At 43.6% G+C, this 24,015-nt stretch overlaps 1 protein-coding gene across 5 annotated transcripts in view; it reads left to right on the forward strand.

Annotated features, from left to right (window-relative positions):
• The window catches only part of iqsec3a (IQ motif and Sec7 domain ArfGEF 3a), an 88,983-nt gene that overhangs the window by 38,559 nt on the left and 26,409 nt on the right, over positions 1–24,015 (forward strand). For 4 of the 5 annotated variants that reach the window (XM_035147131.2, XM_035147132.2, XM_035147133.2 and 1 more), the window contains exons 3-5: positions 6,456–7,182; positions 14,089–15,350; positions 23,202–23,363. In XM_035147131.2, coding sequence (XP_035003022.2) covers positions 6,456–7,182; positions 14,089–15,350; positions 23,202–23,363 — 2,151 coding nt within the window. Of the gene's footprint in view, positions 1–6,455; positions 7,183–7,800; positions 7,922–14,088; positions 15,351–23,201; positions 23,364–24,015 lie in introns of those variants that run through there. The other variant, XM_035147136.2, reaches the window with a different exon arrangement.

Here is a 24,015-nt window from a genome sequence, read left to right on the forward strand (position 1 = left end):
GGTTAAAGAGATATATTTTAGTATTTGATTTATATTTTTTGACGTAATTCCACAGCTCGATTATTTACAGTTTCCCATGCACTACATCATACAGACCTCTCAATGTGTGCTTTTTACTGGAGTAGTACTGGAAATACGTGGTTTGGTTTTAAAAGTGGCCTAGAACTCCCATGTAGCTGTCATTATTATAAATTCAAATTAACTGGTCAGTGTGTGTTACATGGAGAATAATTTATACTTCTCTGTGTTTGATATAAAAATGTAATCGCAGCATGGATTTAAAGATAGCAATGTTCTCGCGATGGTGGAACCACTTTGGTCTCGACTGGGCAGAAACGGGTGCAGGCACTCGCTTGTTCCCGAAGGATGACCCCCTATTGATTTTGGTGAACTTCTATAATGTCACCACAAGGTTGATTTGCACGGTTTTGTGCATGAAATGTCTGACAACAATTATTTAATGGATTACCGTGAAAGTTGGTACTCACGTTATGCCCCCCCCCTCCCTTAGGATTTACAGAGCACTCACAAGTACACGTTGCTTTAACGATTGACTATGACCGACCATGAACCCGGTGCTGGCACGATCGTCTTACAGACAACAACCAATCAGTTTCCAACTCAGGACACACAACTGCTTAAAAAAAAAAAAGAAGATACATGAGCAATATTCACATTTCGGCTTCATAGAAAAGTAAGTGAATGAGTAAGTAAGTAAGATAGATAGATAGATAGATACCAAACTTAACATGCACCTGCTAAACATTGGAATTGTAAACTATTAATTCAACTCACACTCCGGGACTCTCACAGCAGTCGTGACCCGCTCAATGTCATACTGTATTTCGAGTTTCTTCCTGAGCTGCCGTAAATGCATGTTTACAGGGAGGTTAAAAAGGGTGAAGTGGTAGATTAGAGACAGAGGGGGAGAGAGGAGGAGGCCATTATTGTACACACTCTTTTCTGATCGCTAACAATGAAGAAACATGACTCAACTTGACCCGGTGATTAGGTAGAGCCGGTCCTTTTTTTATGCTAATTTCCCCGAGGCTGACATTGTGCATTTGAATAGCTGTAGCATTCAGGAGTGAGAACTTTCGGAAATGAACTGTAAAGAAAATTGCCGCCTGGAACAGAAAGCATTGTCGGGGCAGCAGAGTTTTATTGTATATGAAATTCAGCAGAGAGAGATTGAAGTGAATTACCTCAAATGCAGAGTCTCCTTTACCTATGACTTTGTATTCAAGAGGGATCGGGAGAAACAACGCAGCGTTATATCCCGGGTTACGGAAAAGAAAATCACACAGGGGTATTCAAAACTTCTGTTTGCAATCTGACATCTTTTTTCTCTCCGAATCCTCCTCTGTGTGCGAGTCGAGTTTCCCCTCCTCTACAGACACTGATGAATTTCAAATACACTCGGGTGATGCATTGAGAAAAAACCCTAGCCCATACATCACCATCCCCATGCATCGGGCAGAACGAAATCTGCTCATTTATGCAGAAGCTTGTGCTCTGCCGTCTGCCCTTGTGTTCTGCCTGATGAACTGAATCATTCTCAATGAGGGCTACGAGGAGCAGATATAGGGGAGGGGGAGCGGGACGGGGAAGAGGGATTTAGCGCAAGTGACAAGACGACTGATTCCTGCTTGGTTTGAAAGAGGAATGGTTTCGCATTCAAAGCTTCTCGGTCACAGATATTCCAGTAAAACACAAGATCCGTGTCCAGCATTGGAATAACAGGCCAACAAGATATAATAGCAGTGATCAGCGTCTCCGGGGATCTATGACTTCTGCTGATGCAGTTATCCTCACACAACGGCGTCGTCAGCACTTCCGTGGCTGCGGTCCACCAGAGGATAGACCCCTTGAACCCCACCGGTCACTCGGTGGGGTTCATCACCGCGGCGGCACACCTCCTCGCTGATGATGCAGCAGAAGCTCAAGGTTAATTAAAGTCGAAGCGGGCCCGCGGTGGCCGAGTTCACACTGAGAGCTCTAATCAGTGAATCGCCTATATAAAGATAGTGGTCTTCACGTTTGATGCTCAGTGGCTGTAGTCAGCCATGGGACTGGATCTTATCTGTATTTTACCCTCACTTCTCCTGCAGCTCCTGCTTTTCGTCCACTTTCACAGCTGAGAAAAACATATTGATATTTCTCTATTCAGCAGTTCGTGGCTCCTAACTTGACTCCAAATTCGTCTCTACTTTTTATTTCTTGTTTATGAGCCAGTCAAAATTGTTTCTAACCATATCAAAAGAAATGTTTGTGCTAGTTTTGCTCCTTTTTTTAAACTTCTAGATCCAAATGTCCAAAATGTCTGAATAGTAAACGTATATATCCCAGACTTCAAAGGATCACTTAAAAACCCCTGTGAGTGACAGTAGAGATGCTACGTGCATGTTGTCTTCAGTCTTTGATGCTTCGTGTGAGAAGCACTGAGTTGATGTCTTAGTCAGACGTTGCTGCCGCTGTCCAGCTGCACCTGTCTGCAGGAGTAATGGATGAGAGTGATGAGGACGCAGCATCTTCAAGATGCTTCTCCTTCGTGTTGTTTTGCTGGGACTCAGAAATGGAGCACACGGCTGCTTCTGAGCCACTCAGGAGGCTTTTTAGAGAGGAACTGAGATGGTCACGAGGCCTGCAGCCGGTCTTTTCTCGCCGAGGCTTAATTCCTGCAGGTCACTTTTACAGTTTCAGAAAGAAAAGCTGCAACCAGCATCACCACAGGCCAAACAAACAGTGAATACAAAGAAAGCAGATCAAAAACTGCATATCAGCACGTGTAACATCCCTGTAATTCTGCTAAATAACACATATGATTCGATCAGATTCAAAGGATGCATGGATGGAAATTCTGTATTGCAACAAGCAGAATAAATCCTATTCTCTCATGCATCTTAATTCAATTTAATTTCGCTATATTTCCCCTGTCTTTATATGTGTAGGGTTTCCTTTGCAGCCGAAAGGAAATAATGCTAAATTTCAGTTTACTCATGTGGCAATTTGTATTGTGAGTTGTCCAGCACATCAACAATATAAATAAAACCCTCACACACGCTAACGGACTTGGACTCATGTCATACTTTACTAGGAGCCTGTTAGTAATCATGCCAGTAAGAGCAGGAGACGTAAACAGACACCGTAATTATATTCTGGAAGGATGGAATCCATGGAAGCTGCTGCGCTCATCCATCCTCAGAACTGACATATGTAAAAAAAAACGTGAGGAGGGAGGGAGGCGGCGTCCAAGGCTCGTCTCCTCCTCGTCAATCACGTTGTCACCTGGAACCACTCAATCTCCTTAGAGCCGGTGGAGGACAGGGTGGCAGGAAGGGTGAGTGTGTGTGTGTGTGTGTCAAAATGGATGAAAGAAATGGTGGCGTTGGAGGAAAGGGAAGCTCATACGTGGAGCTAATGCACATGTATCGCTGTACACACATATACATACATGTGTGCATTACGTTATCAGTGACTGCATTCAACTTATATGGTGATTTATTTACGTGTCCTTGCAAATAAACCCCTTTGAACAGTTTATCCAGTGTGCAGAACTTTTTTTATTTTAGGTCCTCCTTTATCAGAGTTTGACTTAAATCCAGCCTCTTGCTTGTCAGATTATCTCTCACTATAAGTGCTCCAGGAAAAACCGCAAACAGGCGCGACGCGCTACATTCAGATTTTGCAACATGGAGTGGAAACACACCGCGAACAGAGACGCCTCGCTGCGGAACGACTCCCCTTCCCTAATCGAAGTCTTCTGTTTTTCCACGCAGGTCTATTTTTCGCACAAGGAAAAGCAGCTCACCTGCAAACTGAGTGTCGAGGCAGCAGACTTTATTTCTCCATTCATTATTCATTGCTCGTGCGAGCTCTATTTTGGATGGAGCAGACCCAGCTATACCCCTGCTAAAGATACTTTCTCCTCAAATGTGCTGCCATGTGCGATGAATATGAGAAGTCAGCCTCCTGCGCAGGATGTAGACGGGATTTTTGCAGCACACAAATCTGTTTGAATCAGATTTAAAGCTGTGAACACACACACACACACACACACACATGGGCTAGAACAGGATGTAAGCAGATGTATAGATTGACACACTCTTTTATATAAGACAGCACTTTTTTAGCTGCATACACACATAATTTGGCGGGTATGTATAGAGGTTACACCCCCCCCTCCCCCTCCCTCTGTGTTGACTTTTTCACTTGTCTCTGCAACTTTGGCAAACACGCAGATTTATGCTGTTTAGACTAAAAGTTTGTCCTCGATGTGAAGCCTCCTCCTCCTCCTCCTCCTCAGGGGAGAATCAAGCTGATTTTCCACCGCAGCACTCCGCACATGGCTGAGTGGATGTCCTGATTTTGTGCTCGCTGACTCCAGTCTTATCGCCCTAACCAATAGCTTCATCTGGGTAATAACATGCCGAGTCTGTAAAACCTGCTGTAAATTCAAAGGATCTTTCAGGAAGTGGAGACTTGTTGCCCCTTATAACATCTGCAAAACACGACTGGGGGACGGGATGTACAGAAACAGGAGGTGCACTTGGCTCAGGCCTTATATGTGAACATTGAGACCAGGGGTGGATCCAGGGGTGGGGCCAGAGAGGGCACTGGCCCCAGCTGGAATCTGATTGGCCCTTGAAGTGCCCATGTCCTGTCAAAACTATTTAAAAAAAAATAATAAACTCGTCACTTACTCACAATAAGTATGTTAATAATTTTTTTAATTTTTGAAGGGTGCAATATAAAAAATATATTCAATGATGTGTGTCTTATAGTTCAAAGCTCCAGAGCAAACTAAATGTTACTGAATCAGGAGTTGTGCATGGATGCTGGACATACATGTTTAAATTGTGGCCCCTTTATGGCCCCCGGTTTAGAAAAATCATAGATCCGCCACTGATTGTGACTAATTTGGAACTTGATTCATTTGTACATTTTTCTTAAACTCATTCTTTTTAAACCTTTTGCTTTCATTTAAATATGAGGATATTCCAGAAGGTCTATTAGAAAAGAAATCTTGAGAAACAAACCCCGCTTACTGGATCACCGCTGCACTAGAGTGGATATAGGACCTTGGGCTCATGGGTTTGGTCCGAAAACTTTGAAATAATCTTCTTGTTTGGGTCGGAATGGTCACGTTGTCTGGGCTATTAGCTTCATTTTTACGCTGCACGTGCCTGTAATCTGGGAAAACATCCGGCTCGGGTCGGGTTTGGACTCAGAAAACTGAACGCCTCTTGGGTTTAGGTCGTGTTCGGCTAATTAACACTCAAGCTCGGTCGGATTTGGACAGTATCACAATATACAGTGGTGGTGAACGTTGTATTGTTGGTTTCAGAAAGTAATGTTCCCCCCTCAGCGTTGAGAAGATGTGGCAGCAGGGGGGTTTCACAAAGTACATCCTTACAGCTCCTCAAACACGGATGCAGATGCTTAATGTTTTTTTTACAGCCATCAGCTGACATGTTAGAAAGGACAATATTGCAAATGATTTACAATACGCTGTCAAACTAGAGAAGACGATGCAGTAAACAAGTCAATAGATCAAGATGCTCCCAAACAAACAGCTGACATTTGTTGTCTCTAAAGATTTTGGTTGTTTCACACTAAACGCTCTTGCGTGATAGATGCACAGTGAAGGGCTAACAAATGCACTTCATTTATATATAGTGCATGAAGCATTGCATGAAATATGCACAGATGAGTTTGCTCTAATTTGTCACTGCCTCATTTTTTAATGGGAGACGGGAATAAGACACTGGAAGAGATAGAGACAGGTGGGATTCAAGCATCTTTTCGCACTGAAAAAACACAAGAAAAGAAAGTGAAGAGCAAGACAGAAGAAGAATAACAAGTCTCTAGCTGGTCTTTAGGATCGGATCAAGCTAACACACTGCAACACCACCTTCCCTCCGTGTGTCAGGTTGCACCTTGTATTGTTGTTACACCACACAAAGCTGCCACCTCCCACACTAACACTCATACAGCCACCATTCACCGAAACACAAGAGCACATATGGTCTGAAAGACTTGTTGTATTAGTGCATGACCGTCCCCCATGTCTGTGTGTCTGTGTGTGTGTGTGTCACAATGGGCTCTCAACCTTCTTGTTTTTTCACATTTTCTCTCCTGAAGATTTTGCTGAAATAAATAATCGCTTTTGATCCTTTATTTTTTTTGTCCTCGCTCTTGCACACTGTGGTTTTGCTGTCCGCTGTTCTGTGTGCTGTGCATTTCCCTCGTTTCCATTGTCTGTCAGTGTGCAGACAGACGAGAGAGGCAGACAGGGCAGAGCAGGTAGACAGGTGAACTGGCCCTGCACGCAGAGTGAGACATTACACAGGGTCCACTTCTGACCACTAACCCAGAGCAGCGTGGAGAAGAGGTCAGAGCTCACCACGGATGCAGCAGCAACCTCACTCTGCATTTTCTCCTCCTTTCTGCAGCGATGACCTTCCTCCAGGATCGTCTATGGGGGAGGAAGGGAAGGGAGGAGAGGGGGAGCTGCAGAGTGAGGCCCATTCACAGCCAGAACCAGCACCAGAACCAGAACCACAACCACAACCAGAACCAGAACCACAGCAACAGCAGCAAGAGACTCTGCCACAGACTCCACCGCCACAGCCACAGCCGCAGTCAGAGCCAGAGCCAGAGCCACAGCCACAACCAGATCCAGAACCAGAGCCAGAGCCAGAACCAGAACCAGAACCAGAATCAGAACCAGAGCCACAGCCCCAACCTGAAATCAAACCTCAGCCTCAACCCGAACCAGTACTGCAGCCCGAACCGGAGCCTGAGCCTCAGCCTCAAGTTGAGACTCCAAGCGAGGAAGCCGTGCAGGACGCACCTGAATCCCCTTCGCCGTGCGGAGAGGTGCAGCCAGCAGGGGAGCAAGAGGACCAAAAGTCGGAAGACTTTGCCGAAGCGAAGAGAAAGCAAGAGGCAGAGGCAGAGGCAGAGCGGCGTGAGGGCGAGGCAGCGCGGCGTGAGGGCGAGGCAGCTCAGGAGCAAGAGGAGGAGGTGGAGGAAGGGGGAGGCGCTAAAGGAGGTGGGGCGGCCAGGAGGGCCAGCCTGCACCACACGGCCTCGCCCATGAGGGTGCAGCGCAATGGCGCCGGCTCGCACACGGCCACCTCGGACTATGAGCTCTCGCTTGACCTCAAAAATAAGCAGGTAGGGTTGTGTTGGGGGAGGGGCGGAGTGTACAGTAACTTGGCTTGTGTGTTTTGTACGTCTTGTGGTCCGACATGTTCGTTCAGATTTGTGTCGGAGGAGGAGGAGGAGGTTTGGTTTGGAGGAAAAATTGCTGATGATTTTTTTTTGTAGTATTGATCCTTATTGGCTCTTTTTGACGACCCAAAATGTGTAATTCCTTTTCATCATCATCATTAACCAGCATTATCATAACTGCCATGTCATCATTTCATCAACATCTTCACCTGGTTTCGTCTTTCATTAAAGTTGGATTGTGAATGTGCGTGTGCGGCAACTTAATTTAAATTGGTATTTTAAAGCTGTGCTGTAACTTTTCTGAGATTAGACAAACTCTTGTTCATCAGGATTCTGCTTTAGCGATGATGCATATTTACACATACACACACGAGATCATATGAAGGCACTGTACAAACAAACTGCTTTTGTATCTGCATGTCTTTTGTTTGCTGCTGGACGTTGAAACTCTTCCGTAAACGCATGTGACTGTTTACTTTGTCTGGAACTGATGTGTCCCATGACCTGTGACTGTATGTGTACACGTGTCTCCCATGTTCTCACGTCTGTGTTCTTCATCAGGGGCTCGGAAATCATCTGCATTGCATTGTGGTCTCCATACCGAGAACCATTAACCATTCGCCATCCATTTTCATTGTCATCCATTTAACTGACATCCTCCAGTCCATGGATCGACGACCAGGTAAGGCAGCAGAGCTCGGGTCCAACGTGCCGGGCTCCTAATGTGGCCCCCGGGTCAGTTTCCTGGGACTGGAACTAAGACTTTTACGATGGTTAAATGTCATGTAATAGATTAGATCACTGGTTTAAAGGGGCAGTGCAGTGAATTTACACTTTCATTACACTTATCTCATCACAAGGGGGGGTGCATTAGTGGATGGGAAATGGACAGAGTACAAGTACACGTTTTCCCCCCCCAAAATTGTCACTTGAGGTAGTTCTTTTCACACTGATGTTTGTTCAAGTGTTAATTTTTCGAGTACTTTTGGTTTTAATTAGTTATTTGATTCCACAAAATTAGGTCAAACGTCATAATTGACAGCGTAGACTCACTTGTGATTGGTCGAGAGCGTGCATCAACAGGACCCTGCTACCACTGCTCTGTCCTCTGATTCCTTCTGCACAGACTCTGGCTTCAAATGTGCGAGATGGCGATGTTCGTATCTGGAATAGTTTGGCTTCATTTCTGAATAGTGGGAATAAGTGGAGACGCGTCGACCATCTTTATATACAGTCCATGATCTGCCTCTGGTGCTTCGATTTCGAGTTCCACACTTTTATGAAACAGCAGCAATAAGACTTTAGATTAATTTCCCCAAGGTCCAATGCCAAACCTTTGCAGATTACAGCTCCTCAACTTTATTGATTTGTCTGTTTTGAAAGCCTGCAAATTAAATATGTAGATTATAGTTTTTTGGACAAACAAATTGAGTTCTGAAAGTTTTCCACTCTTCTATGACAGTTAATAAATGCAATTTTAAATATAATATATGTGTCTATATTGCTTTAAATCCAGTAAATGAGAAGAAAACAGAAAAGTGCAGAAGTTTTATCGTTGATATTTACTAGGATCCATCTTCCGAGCGTCTAACCTTCCAGGGTTATGTATGAGTGAGGTGTCACATCCAGTTTTGCTCAGGTTGGACTTCACTTCCTCACTCATCACTTCTCCAAGGTTCTTTTAACCTCAGCTCCCTCTCACCTCCAGTTACACTATTTTAATCTCAAGTCTGAAAGCCCCCCCCCTCCCTCACTCGTTCACTATCTCCCTGTCAACGATGCCGGAGATACACAATCAGCTAGATTGATCTTCCGTCCTAACAGCTGGGGATGCAGGGTCTTGATGGATCTACAGATCAATGTCAGGGTAATTGGATCCGCGGGGCGATACCTTGATTGCTGGGCGAGGACCTCATGACGAAGAGCTTCGGCTTGAACTCGCTTCAACTTGGCTTAAAATTTAGATAATTGTTAAGTTTTAAATAAGGTTTTAAAGCAGAAAGATGGTAAATCTTTAGCATTCACGTTATTCGCTCTCGTGCTGCAGGGAAAGTGTTTTACATAACATTAATATGTATTTCTGCATTTCTAGAGTTCAGCTGAATGCATTAACGCTGTTACAGCAAATATGTTTAGGTTGTTCGCCTTCCTGTAGAAGGAGTCGCCTTCTCGTTTGAATTGTGAACTGTGTGACATGGTCATGACACAGTCTTTGAGGAATAAAACAATAATATAATAATAATAAATCAAATTAAAACACTTCTGCTCCATCTCCATATTGTTGGATGTAAAAGTGCTGCATTATATAAAGCAGGGACTAGTTGCCAGCTTATAATTTCAAATAATTAAACATGAAATCAGAAGAAACACACTATTGAATAAAACGTCTGAAACATTCATTTCTTTGATCCCTGGTCAGCACTTTGTTGCTCAAGATCCAAAACTTTATTGCCCAAGGTAATAATGGAAATGTATTTTTCACTGGTGTATGGCACACAAATAAATACATCATAACAAGGCCCAAGACTTCACCCAGAATAAAATTTCAGAAAAATAGAAAACATTGCATAAAAACAAGGAGTAAAAACTGACCTGTGGCAATAAACAAAATATTCAATACGAAACATAGAGTGCTGTGGACCTGCTCAGCTCAGTGAGTCCTCGAGTTCCTACTTAAATGAATCAGTGTTTCACAGACATTATTTTCTATCTGCAATGTGATTTAAACTCTCACAACCCAAGCAGCACATCAGTGTGTGTTTTCCCTGTTTATGTAACACCCACAAATTTGCTCTTCATCAGTTGCTTCGTCAGTTGCGCTGTAATTGCCACTAATCTCTGCTTGAATAGTTTAGATGCCCGTGAATCAAAGGGCATCTATCTCCTCAGCAGTGAAAAGTTAAATCTGGCAGCTTGAATTTACCCATAATTACACTGAAATGTGCGAGTGACATGCGAGAGATACCAAACGGGGAACGGATCAGGGTCAGATCTGTGTTTCTCTTACACATTAAGAGGCTCAATGTGTTTTAGTGGCTCGTTTTTAAAACTGCTGATGCAAAACAAGGGCACAAATGAGCAGATTTCATGACATTGTTCTGTGGGTTGCTCCTGAAAACAGTAAAAATCGTTATTTTTTTGTTTGTTTGAATGACATCACTCATTATAATTCTATTTTCTTTCATAAAAACAACTTCCTTCTGCGTCAGAATCAGTCTTCAGCTAACCACTGACCCTTTACGGTCACCGACTTTGCTCACGGATGCATCGGCTGAACGGATCTGCAATTGTCCTCCTCATTTTGTAATACAGTCAGCATTAGTCATGTCCCAGTTTTGCTGTTATATAATCATCTCATTAATCATGCAGATGTTTCTGTGCAGTGAGAAAGTGTGCATGAGCATGAACGCTGATAATTGCAGCTTTGCATCTTGCCCCCGTGTTTCTGCAGCATGAGAGATTTGCTGTTTTTTACGGTGCTGCACATTTTAAAAAAGGTGGAAACCCCATGAATCAGATCTAATCACTGCAAATAGCACAAATTAATCTGAATATGGCTGTTTTTACCAGAGCTAAGCTAACTGGCTATAATAGCTGTTTTTTTACTGACTGTGCTGAGGGTATCGATCTTCTCATGGAACTGAGGCGTTTGTATATTTGTGTTGAACAATTCCCTTAAATTGTAGTTCCACACGTTGCTGTTTGACTTAGTTACGAAGTCGTCAAATCTACTTGTAGCTCGTAAATAGAGAAATACTTAAATATTCAAAATCTGAATTTATTAGAGGAGGTGAAATTAAGAGCTTCGCCTCTAGTATTATAGAATTATTACCTCAAATTTCCATATAATAACTCCCTTTGACTTCAGGGGCTTTAGAGACTGGTGCATTTGTTTCCCAGCTCCCTTCCCTCATTCAAAAGGGGAACACGGTGAGGTCAGTGTGGTGCTAATCTGCCTGTCAAACTCGATTTAGAGACCCTGGTGGAACAGAGCCTTGCCATCACGGTGTCTCTGTCAAACCACTGTGTCTCTGGAATAATCTTGCTCCATCAGCGCTTAGTGAAGTAATCAACGTTAGAAGTGACAGTTGGCTAATGGGGGGGCTGCCACTCTTGGCATGGACTTGCATCCCCACCGAGTTAAATTTTCCTCCTCCGCCCCACAACCCCGAACTACTTGTTTTTCTTCAGTGCTCTGCTGATCCAAGTTTTTGGTATTTGTTTGTCCTTCCCTTTTTATACAGTTGTCAAGTGTGCATAGAGGAGCATTTAGCTGCTGAAGAGCCAGGTTCTTTGGGTAGAGATCAAAAACGTAGACACAATACTGGACTTACATTTGCCTGGTGGCTGGAAATACAATTAAATGAATAGTAATGTTGCTCTATATCAACTTAAGACACCATAAAATCTAACTTTTGTGTTATTATTTTGTTTCCACTGACACCAAATGGCCGCCAAAACTTTTTTTAAAGGTTTAAGACGTGTACAGTGGAAAGAACCATGTTGTGTTGCATTAATAGTTAAAATGCATAATGTAAAAACGTGAAAATGGACAGTAATGATAAATAATGACAACATTAGAAGCTGTCATTGTTACCATTAGGATGTTTAACTACAGCACATCTCTTGCTCCACCACAGTCCTTGCTGGCCTGGCTTCAAATCCTGTTTACTTCCCTTACTTTCTTTTTATGCTTCTTTCCTCCGTCCGTCACGTCCCAGCTCGTAACGGTGGCCGCAATTCCACCTGAACTGCAAAGTGTATCAGATACACACTCCAATAAAGAAAGCAACGTGACCCAAATGCTTTATTCATCATCCCCGACCCGCCTTACACAAAAGCCAAAACAAGCTCACCCGCCACATTTAATCAAACGCCGCCTCGCTGACGACCCTTTCCCGCGTCCAAGGGCACCTCTGCAGCGAAACTCTTTGCCGAATTTGTTTTGATGAAGAGGGACACCTTTCCGAGAAATGAGGACAATCACATTACCTTTTGTGCCCGTCTTTAAAAGACTAGAAAGCTACAAACAAAGTCGATTTTGGTGCAGCAGTCGGGCTAACCTTGTCCACAGAACAATCCAGTTTAAAAAGTAATGAATACTCAGACAGAGTTCGACCAGTCTGCTGTGAAGTGGCCACCAGCAGATACAGTAGATCTCCAAACCAGGCTTCTATTCAGGGAAACTACCTTAATATTCTCAGTATGTCTCACTTTGCTCACAGAGGCTCTGCAGTGAAATGTAAATGGAGCAGATAAGATGGATATTCAGTGTCGTTCCACTTTTCCAAAAGAGCTTTGTGTGTGATTTCATTCCTCTAATGACAATCAGAGGGACGGCATCTTGTTGAAGTCATAGCTTATCACAAATGGCATTACGGCCTATCAGCGGCTCTCTGCAGAAGTCCATCTGAGGTGGCTGGGTGACTTTGTCCGAGACTAAACCGAAAGAAGATTAGCGGTTTGAAAGTCACATTTTGATCCTCCGTGGGCGCAGGAACCATTCGCTCAATTGCTTTTGAACACACAGGAAGGGTATTTTACTTGGACCAAATTAATCCTCGTGTACAGTTCACCCTGACACAAGAAGCCAGCTCAAATCCTTAACTGAACACAGAGGGAGGGGAGCAGCAAGGATTTTCTATTTCCTCGAATTTGGCATGCTATTTTTAATTTGCATTCCCGAGCAGCATATTTAGAACATGTACCTCTTTTCATGTCGGTGAAATGACAGAACGGGATACCTCTATTCTTTCGGAGCTCAAACCTCCTCCACACTCGTGCCCTTGATAGAGTTAGAACAGAAACCGAATTATATTCATTGATTTAGCCCGAATGAAAAGGATTTCAAAGTGACTCAAGGAGATAAGCGCTTTCTGGGCACTTCCAAAGATACCAACGCCCTGATTGTTCTGGGAAACTCAATGAGGTTTCATCTCGTGTTTGAGCTGCAGCCAGATGAGGACGGCTATATTACACCTCTATCTATTTCCCACAGCATTCGAGCAATTTTTCACAGGCAAGATTAATGGCTTGTTCAGTTTCAGACGATTTCAAGATGCGTGGAGGAGCTCTCCAGGGAATTCGCAGAGATTATGAGTTCTATTTGCTCAGGAAATGAAAAGTTTGTCCAAATGCCATGAGTCAGCCTTTACTACTGTGCTCCCTCTTTTAAACTGTGGCATTGACCAGACTGTATATAGTTCCAGTGCAAACATCACAAGACAAGCTTGTAAAATACAATTACAGAACCATCTGAGAATATTGTTATTTGAGTTCGTAGACTTTAATATCTGAACTGTGCATCTGAAAAATTGAATTTTACAAACGCCTCCATCTCCTGTAAACTGCATTTATTTTCTCCTTTCCACAACAATTATCCCATTTCATATTAACCCCATTCATTCCACCTACGCTGCTATTCCACTCATACATGATGTTCATTTTTCACGCACCCCAGGTATGGACAGGAGAATATACATGGAATGCATGAGCCCCTTTAACACATATAACCCAGAGGTTATAAATGTCGGTTTTGATACATTTTCGGTTAATTGCCCAGCCCTTACTCTTAACTCTAGTTTATGCAGGTTCTTATCGGAGTCACAAGCAAAGAGATCTGTGATCATGGGAATGTTTTTATAATCCATATTTGTGTATCTTGTGTTTGTTCTGAAATCTCTTATCAATACACAGCCAGAGTTGTCAGATATGATTGAGTCCAAATAGTAAATATTTTTAACAGTAATCGCAAAATGCCTTTGAAGATTATAGGTTGTCATCTCTTTTTTTGTAAATTCCATCAATTTCATTAATTTCCTTCATGTGCTTCTGTCCTGTATTTTCTAGATCGAAATGTTAGAGCACAAATACGGTGGACACCTCATCTCCCGCCGTGCCGCCTGCAAGATCCAGACTGCCTTCCGTCAGTACCAGCTCAGCAAGAACTTCGAGAAGATCCGCAACTCACTGCTGGAAAGTCGCCTTCCTCGACGTATCTCCCTGCGCAAGGTCCGCGTGCAAAACACGGAGGGTTTCTCTGCTGAACGGGCCCTGGCAGAAGGCTGTAACTTGGCAGGCATCCCATTGGTGCGCTCACCATCTCTGCCTGCCACGGTTGGTGGCACCCTGACTGACCTGGAAGACTCCTTCACTGAACAAGTCCAGTCACTGGCAAAGTCCATAGATGATGCACTCAGCAACTGGAGCCTGAAGACCATGTGTTCACTGCAGGAAGGCGGCACCTATCAATTCACTGCCGACTCTTTCAGTAGAGCCGCAGCAGCTGCTGCTGCAGGGGTGGGAGGTGGGGGAGAAGGAGGTGTTGTGGGAGAGCCAGAGATTCATCAAGTCCCTGTGGACCCAAGTGACCTGTCAAGAAGTGCAAGCAAGCTGATGATGGCATTCCGAGATGTGACGGTGAAAATCGACAGCCAGAACTTCAGCGTTTCATCTTCAGTGATGGAATCGTCCACTTCTGTCACACTCGGCAGCTGCGTCCAGCAAGAAGGAAACTTCACCACTGTCACAACCGCTTCCACAACAACAAACTCCACACCAAGCTCTGGTCCCCTTCAAGAACCCCCTCCTCCTCCTGCAGAGGTCCCAGCTGAGCCTATAGATCCCCCACCGCCCCCCCAAGAACCCCCACCACCCCCAGAATCAGAGACAGAAGTAGGCGAGCAGGATATTGAATTCCCTGCTCCTCCTCCAAGTGAGGAAGAGCTAGGGGAGGATGAGCCACTTCCCCTTACCCCTCTTGAAAAGATGGCCGCCACGCAAAGCCGGGAGAATATTGTGGTGGTGGCCCCACCACCCACAGAATCCCCTCGAGCCCCTCCACCACAGAGCTCTCCTGTGTCGGAGCCTCTGGGGGTCAATAGATGTGGCTCCGAGATGGCAGATAACAGCTCGGAGCAGATGAGCAGCAGCAGCACGTCCACAGAGGCACGCTCCACATCAGAAGCCTCATCCAAGGAGGCCCTGCAGGCTATGATCCTCAGCCTGCCACGCTACCACTGTGAGAACCCTGCCAGCTGTAAATCACCCACGTTGTCCACTGACGTCATGCGAAAACGCCTCTACCGCATCGGCCTCAACCTCTTCAATGTGTGAGTGGCCACTGCAACTTCCTTCTTATGCATTTATACAATTCTGATTGAAACCATTCTGTTTTTTTGTCATCAGTTCTGAAACACTGTTAACGGTTTGGCTATGAAATTGAACAAATCCATATCTCTTCATACAGACACAGATGAAGAAATACAGTTTTGCTGAACATTCAAGTTGAAAGAGCGTGTATATATTAGAATGAACAGAATACGGTTTGTCCAGTGTGATGTATGACACTATATCCTCTAGGTGTACCTAAAGTTTTTACGGGGCCCAATGGGCTCAAAGGAGCAAAGAAAAGCACTTTCCTCACACATCCCCAATGTGCGGAAAAAACAAACAGAATGAAGCCAGGGTCCCTATCTGTAAATCTAAGGTGTCTTCTTTTTTTCTCAGAAAGACAAATCAGCACAGAGGCTAAAAGACGATGAATCATTGAGACAGGGGGACTGTGTGAAGAGGAAAGGGATAAAATGAAGGAAATGTGACCCGGCTGAGAGCGAGAGGGATCATGATGACCTAATATGGGCAGTTACACTCCCAGTCAATGGTGGAGATGACAGTTACGGCCTATTGCGACACCTGTTGAGCTTTTTAATGCAGGACAATGATAATACAGGCAGGTTTGCGACGCTTAAGTCAAACTACAGAACTTAACAGAGGTTAAATCATGCTTCTCATTTCTGGCCGACTAACAGCCTTTCTTTCACAATCCAAGAGCAGGACAGAGCTGCTAAATGAACTAATATCGGGGCAATCGAGAACAGTGGATCTTTGAGAATATGTAAATGCTCAAACATGTAAAGTGATGAGCCATTATATTATGCTCTCATGGATAAATTGAATTAAATTAATGTTCTTGTATCAAATATGTCAAAGTCTGGTAAGGGACCTGAACAAGTCGGATATATGGAATTTCATCTTGCAACCTACAGGGCAAAGGATCTGCTGGTAGCGTTTGCTACAAGATACAATAGGACACCTTCACAGTCTATATGCTTCAGGAAGCTGGAACTATTTCAGCAGCACACAAAAGGACAACAGCTCGACAAGCTCTGCATGTGTAACTACAGATGCTCAGCTTGGATAAACATTTTAATTTGAACTCGACAGTTTATTTGACATTTGTGTCCGGGGTCACGTCTCTATTGTCGGCTCAAATGTCAACTTCTTGATGTAAAACTGATACAAGCAACTCTTGCATTCCGACCGCCGCTCCGGCTGCCGCTGCGTTTTCCTCTGGGTTTCAAGAATGCGTTAGTTAGCCGAGGACAACAAACAACATGTTTTCTGTTGGGGGAAGCGGCTTGTTTATGTTTGCCGGTTGCAGCTTCTCAGTCATTGTGTATTCAGCGCCCCTCGCTGCCTAGTGAAGAGTGACAAAGTCAAAACCAGATAAGAACTTCCCCGAGACACTCTCCAGACAGGTGACTGGTGGTTACATGGCAGCAAGAGGCAAGAGACCGGGTTGCCATGGTGACAGCAGCGGACGAGGCCAGTACCGACTGAATCTGATGATTTTTTTCTGAGACGGACTTTGAATCCTAGAAATGTTTTAAAGTATTGAAGCAGAAATATTGGTTTTGAATTATGACCTCCAGTAAGTTCTTCATTGACATAATCAATTATAGATGTAGAGAAGAACTTAAAAACATTTTCTCACGTCTTATAATCACCCAAACCCTGAATAACCCTTCTTACACTCACAGCCTCTATGTATTTTAATAGAATTTTTATCACAAGGTTTTAATATAAATTAGCAAATATTATATTATTTCATATATTTTTTATATTTGTCTGTCAAACACAGGCTAAATATCTTCTGGAGTGCAGAAGTGTAAACACATAGCTACGCAGCCAATGGCAAAAATAGATGGAATTATTAAATAGATATATTTACCATATGCTCTATTAGCTTTTCACCCAGAGCATACCCTGAAGGACATGAACACCCCACATACTCAAATAAATGAACCAGACTCACTCAGATATATCACAAGTTGAGCTCAACCACTGCTGGACTGGTTTCGGCATCAATTAGTCAGAATACATTAGGGGTAAATCTAAAAAATATAATAATGGCAATGATCCAGAAGGCCTAAAATTCTCATTAGTCACTCTGCTGCGAGTCGTGAATGTAATTAAAATGCAGCGTGTGAGCCGGCACCTTGGGAACTGGGATGAAAAATATGTGAGCATTTCAATCAAAGCAAGTTTCTGTTTTTTTTTTACACACAACCATTTGGGTGAAAGCCGCCTTTGCTTTCCAAAATAATCTTGGAGTGAGGGCAGATACATTGCATTCCATTAGGTGCAGAACAATGACAAGATTTTTTGTTAAGATAAGGCTCCAATTAAGCCATTTCACTCAAATTTGGGAAGCCGGAGCTCATAAACACAAATGATCTTTACGCTCACTGCCAAGCTCTGCAGCGCTGTAATAGTGCACGATAAAGCAGATTAACTTTGACTCAATGCTGGAGCGTGACACTGAAAACAAGGGGAAGCAGGAACAAGCTGTTCATGGGGTGGAGGGAGGATGCAGAGAAAATAATCACAATCGGAAATTGGCAATGTAGAGAATATAGAAGAATTAAAGATTAACGTTAAAGATGTAAAAAAGAGTTGTCAAGTTGCAGCTTGAATTTGAGTATTTATATTTGGATGGAATATATATTTTTAAATACAATTACAAGAAAGAAACACAAGGAAAATAAAGTCTATAATGACAAAAGTTTACAAGCCTCATCAATAGTCTCTTCCAAAGAAGGAAGAATCATGAAGACAGTAAACTTCTCTAGTAGTTGCAATAAAAACAGTATTTAACATATTTCCTGAAAATGTAATTGTATCATCGTAAATATGACCACTTTGATAGTGTTAGTCATAAACAGTAAAGCTGGACCTCATGACAGCAGTTAATGTATCTCTATCTCCACCTGTTGGACGGCTGCAGCATAGGTCTTTAATCCCGCCTCCCCCAGGAAGTTGGGACATGGATCATAAAAGTTTGGTTTTAGTAAGATGTTTGATGCTATAAAATGGGGGTGAAACATCACGACCGACAGCTAAGACTGACTTGTGATTGGTCGAGACGCCGTTCTCCAAATCGCTACTGTCTATGGTGTCAGTCTGAACAGCAGAGAGAAAATCTGATCTAACGTTTATCTGTTTGTTCACATTGCATTTAAAACACACAGCCGTTTTCCTTGACATCTCTTGAGAGGAAGTGAAGACTGTACACATTCATAACGACTGTTTGATGAGAGCTCGACGTTTGATGATGAGGGTCCGTTACTTTTAAGTGACTTTTTTTTTTTCTTTCTAAATAAACTGTTTAATTGCCTTTCCTGTCTATTTGCAATCCCCTCTTCTCATTCCCCTGATCAAACACCTTGAAAGATAAGCTGACTTTTATTAAATTGGCTACAAGGGAAGGGAGAGATAGAATGACTAAGGGAGAGCAGGAAAAAAGAGAGAGAGAGAGAGAGATAGAGCGACAGAGAGAGAGAGAAAAAGAGAGAGAGAGTGGGCTATGGAGCTTGAGGCTTATTAGTTCCACCAGTTCATATCCTCCCCCTAATACCTGCGCTGTTGTATCCTTTGCATCTTAAACAGGGCTGTTTGCTTTGGGCTAAAACTTGGCTATTGCTTGATCATGCAGACAAAAAGGCTCACACACACACACACACACTCTCTCTCTCTCTCTCAGGTATTGTAGTGTGCGTGTGTGTGAGTGTGAGTGTGTCGTGCAGCAGGTGGTCTGTGCACCAGGAATGAGAGAGGAAGAGGAGAAAGTAGAATAAAGATAGGAAAAGTTAGAAATGTGTGTGTGTGTGTGTGTGTGTGTCCAAGAAAAGAAAAGTAGAACAGTGAGTGCAAAAGCAAGCGAGAGGAACGGAAAGAGACACAGAGAGGACGGGTGTGAGGGGTCAGAGGTTGTGAGAGGGGCCACTTGATAGAGTTTCCACCTCGAGTGTGTCTGGAATGACAATAGCTGCATCTCAATTCAGGGGCTGCTTCCTTCGGAGGCTGAATTCGAGAACCCATTGTGTCACAGCGTCGCAACTAAGCCGACCCATTTCGAAGGCTCATTCAAATGCAGCCGAACAAATTGGTCCCGAGGCTTCGATGGGTGGATCCTCCTCTCGCCAACCTACCCCAGGACTCCTTCGGTAACAAACCTTTAAAGCGACAAGACCAAAACGTCCCATGTTTAAATATCACATTAATAGGGGCATTAAAGTTAGGGTTGGTAATCTTAGAAAAGCTAGCGCGAGCAGGCTAAACTTTTCCCTCGCATCAACCCTCTCGTCACAGCTACGCCACACGCTGGTGACGAGTAGGCCTACATGGTCTACGCAGCCTCGAAGGCCAAATTGGGACACAGATACTGAGGATGGAGTGTTTCCAACAGGGAACGGACAAAGAGGCAAAGGTGATATTAATGACGAATACCCGAGTGGAATTTTCTTTTGTATGCACGACTCTTTCCATTTTAATACACATTCCCTTATTCTCACTCCCTTCCTTCCTTGGATATTCTATCTGAGTGAAAGCACAGATTAAACATCAGAACAACTCGTGGAGGACTCGTCAGTTTCCCGAACATGCATGGAAACGAAGCAGGATCAGAGCTTTTTTGAATGAAAGAGAATGTGGCATAAGAGATGCATAGGTGATGGTATAAGTCTTCAAACTGAGAAATCTGAGTACACACTGTGTGTCAAGGGAGGCCAATTAACAGAGTGGATCAACAAAGCCCGCTGAGCTCCTCGAGAAGGACAACCTGACGTCAGGAGGAGAGCGCTCTATAAAGAACTCATACGACTGTGCTTGTTCACACACACACACACACACACACACACACACACACACACACACACACACACACACACACACACACACACACACACACACACACACACACACACACACACACACACACACACACACACACACACACCTTCTCTGTATTCACATTCTGCCCTCGGTGCTAAATGACCCAGTCCATAATTACAAACTCTGAAAGCCAGATGGCAAACAGAGGAAGCATTTCTAGTCTCACAGCCTTTTTTTTTTATCCACATCTGTGTTTGTTAGTTACAGAATACAGATGGTGAGATTATGCATTTTTTATATATGAACCAGAGACTGAAAATAAAGATGAACAATAACCCAGTCTCCTCCATGTTAGCAAATGGGACATGGACCAAACTGACTGGTTTCTGTCATTTTACATTGGACTGCACTTTGGTCAACTCTGGTAGTTTTAAATGTGCTTTATAAATAAACTTGAGTCAGTAAGGTGTAACATCCGAATGCTATGTCTTGCAACTGGGAAGAGAATGAATAAATTAATGTAGAGCTCTGGACATATTTCTGAAAACAAAAGGTTGGGGAACAACTGCTCTAAAGTAAAAACCTAAAGACTGGAGCCAGATCACTAGATTCTCCTCTCAGTTGCTTTGTCAGCAGAACTGAGCGGAGTTGGTGGACAAGAGAAACGCTTTGCAACAGCGACTCCACATCAGTGTAATGAGTCGGGGTTTTGAAGCGTCTACAGCTACACCACACAATCGTGTTTCCTCTCAGAAGAAACACACTGGGGCCGCTAACCGCCCATCAATCTTTCACTGGTTAGCTATGTAAACAGAAACGTGTGCATCTGGAGATATAGGCAACACGCAGAGCTGACAGCGAGGCTCCTGTAAGGGCCATAAAACACAGTTCTAAAAGGCAAGGACATTGCACATCTGTCCGCTGCCACGATCTAAACCTGTCTATCCTATATCTCCTGCATCATTCCCCCCCCTTATGAATTTCCACTTTCACTCCTCGGTCCACTTCTAATTACAAATAATAGCCACCATCTGTTTTTGGGCAAACACCAAATGAGCGATATCTGCCAACATCGCTTGGCGAGACACCACCTTCAGCTGAGAGGGCGAGCGAGAAGCTGGGAGCGCGTCGAGGCCGTCACAACAGATGCTCCCAGGCAGTCGAGCCTGTGCTCATCGTCCTCGCCCTCCGTCCTCACACTCCCCTTCCTGCACATCTGTTCTGTCTGGTCCTCGTCCAGCCCCCACCCCCTTCTATCTTGCCCTTTATCCTCCCCTCCCCTTTGTCCCACCCCCGCTTTACTAAACCCATTAGCTGTGGTTCCACAACCACACACACACACACACACTTAGCTCTGTTACATAAAGGTTGTGGTTTGTGTATAGACAGGAGAGGGACAGCAGTGTCCTCCCCAGAGCAACCACACACCGTGTCTAATAGGGTTATAAATAGTTACAATATTACTCCTGTATTCAAACATAACCAACTACAGCGAGTCTACTGATGGGAAGCTAGATGCTTTTTGAAAACAATGATTCATGGAAGCGGTTTTCTGAAAGCACGAGCCTGAAAATAAACCCTGTCGCTCGGCCGAATAGACGTTCGCACACAGACCGCTCACACAAAGAGGTTGTAGGGACTCCGTGTACATAAAGGATACTACTAATGGCTTTATCTTGTTGAAGTAGCTTCTTCTGCTCTCAGCTCGGTTGCAGATAGTGTAGATGCACTGCTAATCACATTTCTAACGGCACTCAGCAGTAGCGCGTACCTCCATGAAGGCCCAACTGTCCCCTTCAATTTAATTAAGCTGCACCAAAGTGTACAGTTATCAGTCGTCCGCAATGTTAAAGAAAGTGTAAAAAAAACTAAAAAAACATCCTGAATCTAACTTCTAAATCGAATCTGCTCCGAAAGTTAATGAGCTCTTTCTTGGCCCATATCCCACCATTCCACCAAATTCAAAGGAGATTGGCTTCAGAAGTCTTTGCATCATATTGCTGAAAGGCAAACAAACAGATAAACTGTAATGAAAACCCGATCTCCTTGGCGGAAGTGATAAGGGTTGAAAAAAGACGTTTTTACAGACTTATTTGGGGATTCTGTGAAAACAGTATTGGACAAAACATTCAATAGAACATGAAAGTCAACAAGAGCCAATAAAGATGGCTGATGCATTTCCGCGTAGGTTTCCAATTAAGTTTCCGTTTTCAGTTTGGCTCACGTCGCATTTTTTAACATGGAGGAGGCTGTGTTTAATGACGTGTGCTGCTGCCAGCCACCAGGGGGCGATTGAGGCGGTTGAGCTTCATTGTTGTACAATCATAAACTGCTGTAATAAAAATAATATTTACAAATAATGCTCCAACAATTACTGCAGCACAACCTCTGGGTTTATCGAGAAAGGCTAGAATGAATCATTTCTAATTCAATTAAACTTGTTTAAGAGGGAAAATGTAATTTCTTCTCACATATCTTTTCAAAATAAAATTATAGCTTGTACAGTCCTCAGGGCTGCCGCTGGTTTCTATTAATTCTGGTGCACTGGTAAAAATCAACCGGAAAGACTTGGCATAGGTAATCCATCACCATTTCAAAGTTTGCCTCAAGCTAATCTTAGCCCGGTGTCGGTCCAACGACGGCGACTGGAGGCCTGAGCTCAGTCTGCGCACAGCGGCAGGGACTCAGAGCCGCGGCCCCAATCAGCCATTACGATTCAGGGTGTATGCTCTGAATTTAACATCGTGTCGAGCGGTTTTGTAGTCGTTAGTGAATGTTGAAATTCAGCATGGGAGGGAATACGAATAAGGCTCTGCTGTGTGTTTTAGCGCGTTTAGTAGACTCCACACTACACTGTGCAGGTTCCTTATCACCACAGTTCAATAAATAGGGCAAATCATCTGTCACAGTCACAATACCACCGTCGATATTCAGTTTTAAAGCCCTGCTAGGTCACAGAAAACATTTCCTTTCGTTCATTGCACTCTGTCTTTTCTCGTTTGTCTCAGAAACCCTGACAAAGGCCTTCAGTTCCTCATCTCCCGAGGTTTCATCCCCGACACGCCCATCGGTGTGGCGCACTTCCTGCTGCAGAGGAAGGGCCTGAGTCGGCAGATGATCGGAGAGTTCCTCGGCAACAGCAAGAAGCCGTTCAACAGAGACGTACTAGAGTGAGTACAGCAGCACCCATTATCTCCCGGAGTCGTTTCTCCACAGTAATCCCTCTATTTTCTGGGAGATCAGGAGTCAGGGACTGGATCTGACAGCTGGATTTATCTCGCAGAGAAAATACACAACTTTATTAGTCACAAAGTAGAAAAGAAGTTAGTCCAATGGTTCCACTTGGACTCAGATGATTACCTAAAAATCTCAAATGCAAAAATCCTAAATTATAAATGTCAATATGCACTGTTCAGATATTGACATTTTAATTTTTCATTGTAAACAAACTGAAATCAATGATCCAACAAATTCCCTCTCATCTGATTCTTCACGTTTTAAATCTAGTTTGACTTGTAAGACAGAATTATAAAAAGAAGTTAATTTCCCTGCTTCCTTCATCATATTAATATAAAAAGCACAGCTGCTGTTTTATTGACATTATTTTTGATGGATGAGAAGTTAAGAAAAGAGCAATTTACTTGTCATCTGATGATGTAAATAAAGCTTTTGAGATATATAGATGATGTATAGCTCCTGGTCATGATATTTTGCCTGTGGTTTCACTGATGACATCTTTAAATTAAACCTGAACCACCAACTTAGATCAAGTAATATTCTGTGATTGGAGCACAGGGAGATGACAAAGTGTGTGACACATGT

Source organism: Hippoglossus stenolepis, chromosome 22 (assembly GCF_022539355.2).
Source record: "Hippoglossus stenolepis isolate QCI-W04-F060 chromosome 22, HSTE1.2, whole genome shotgun sequence".
In the NCBI taxonomy this organism is placed as follows: domain Eukaryota; kingdom Metazoa; phylum Chordata; class Actinopteri; order Pleuronectiformes; family Pleuronectidae; genus Hippoglossus; species Hippoglossus stenolepis.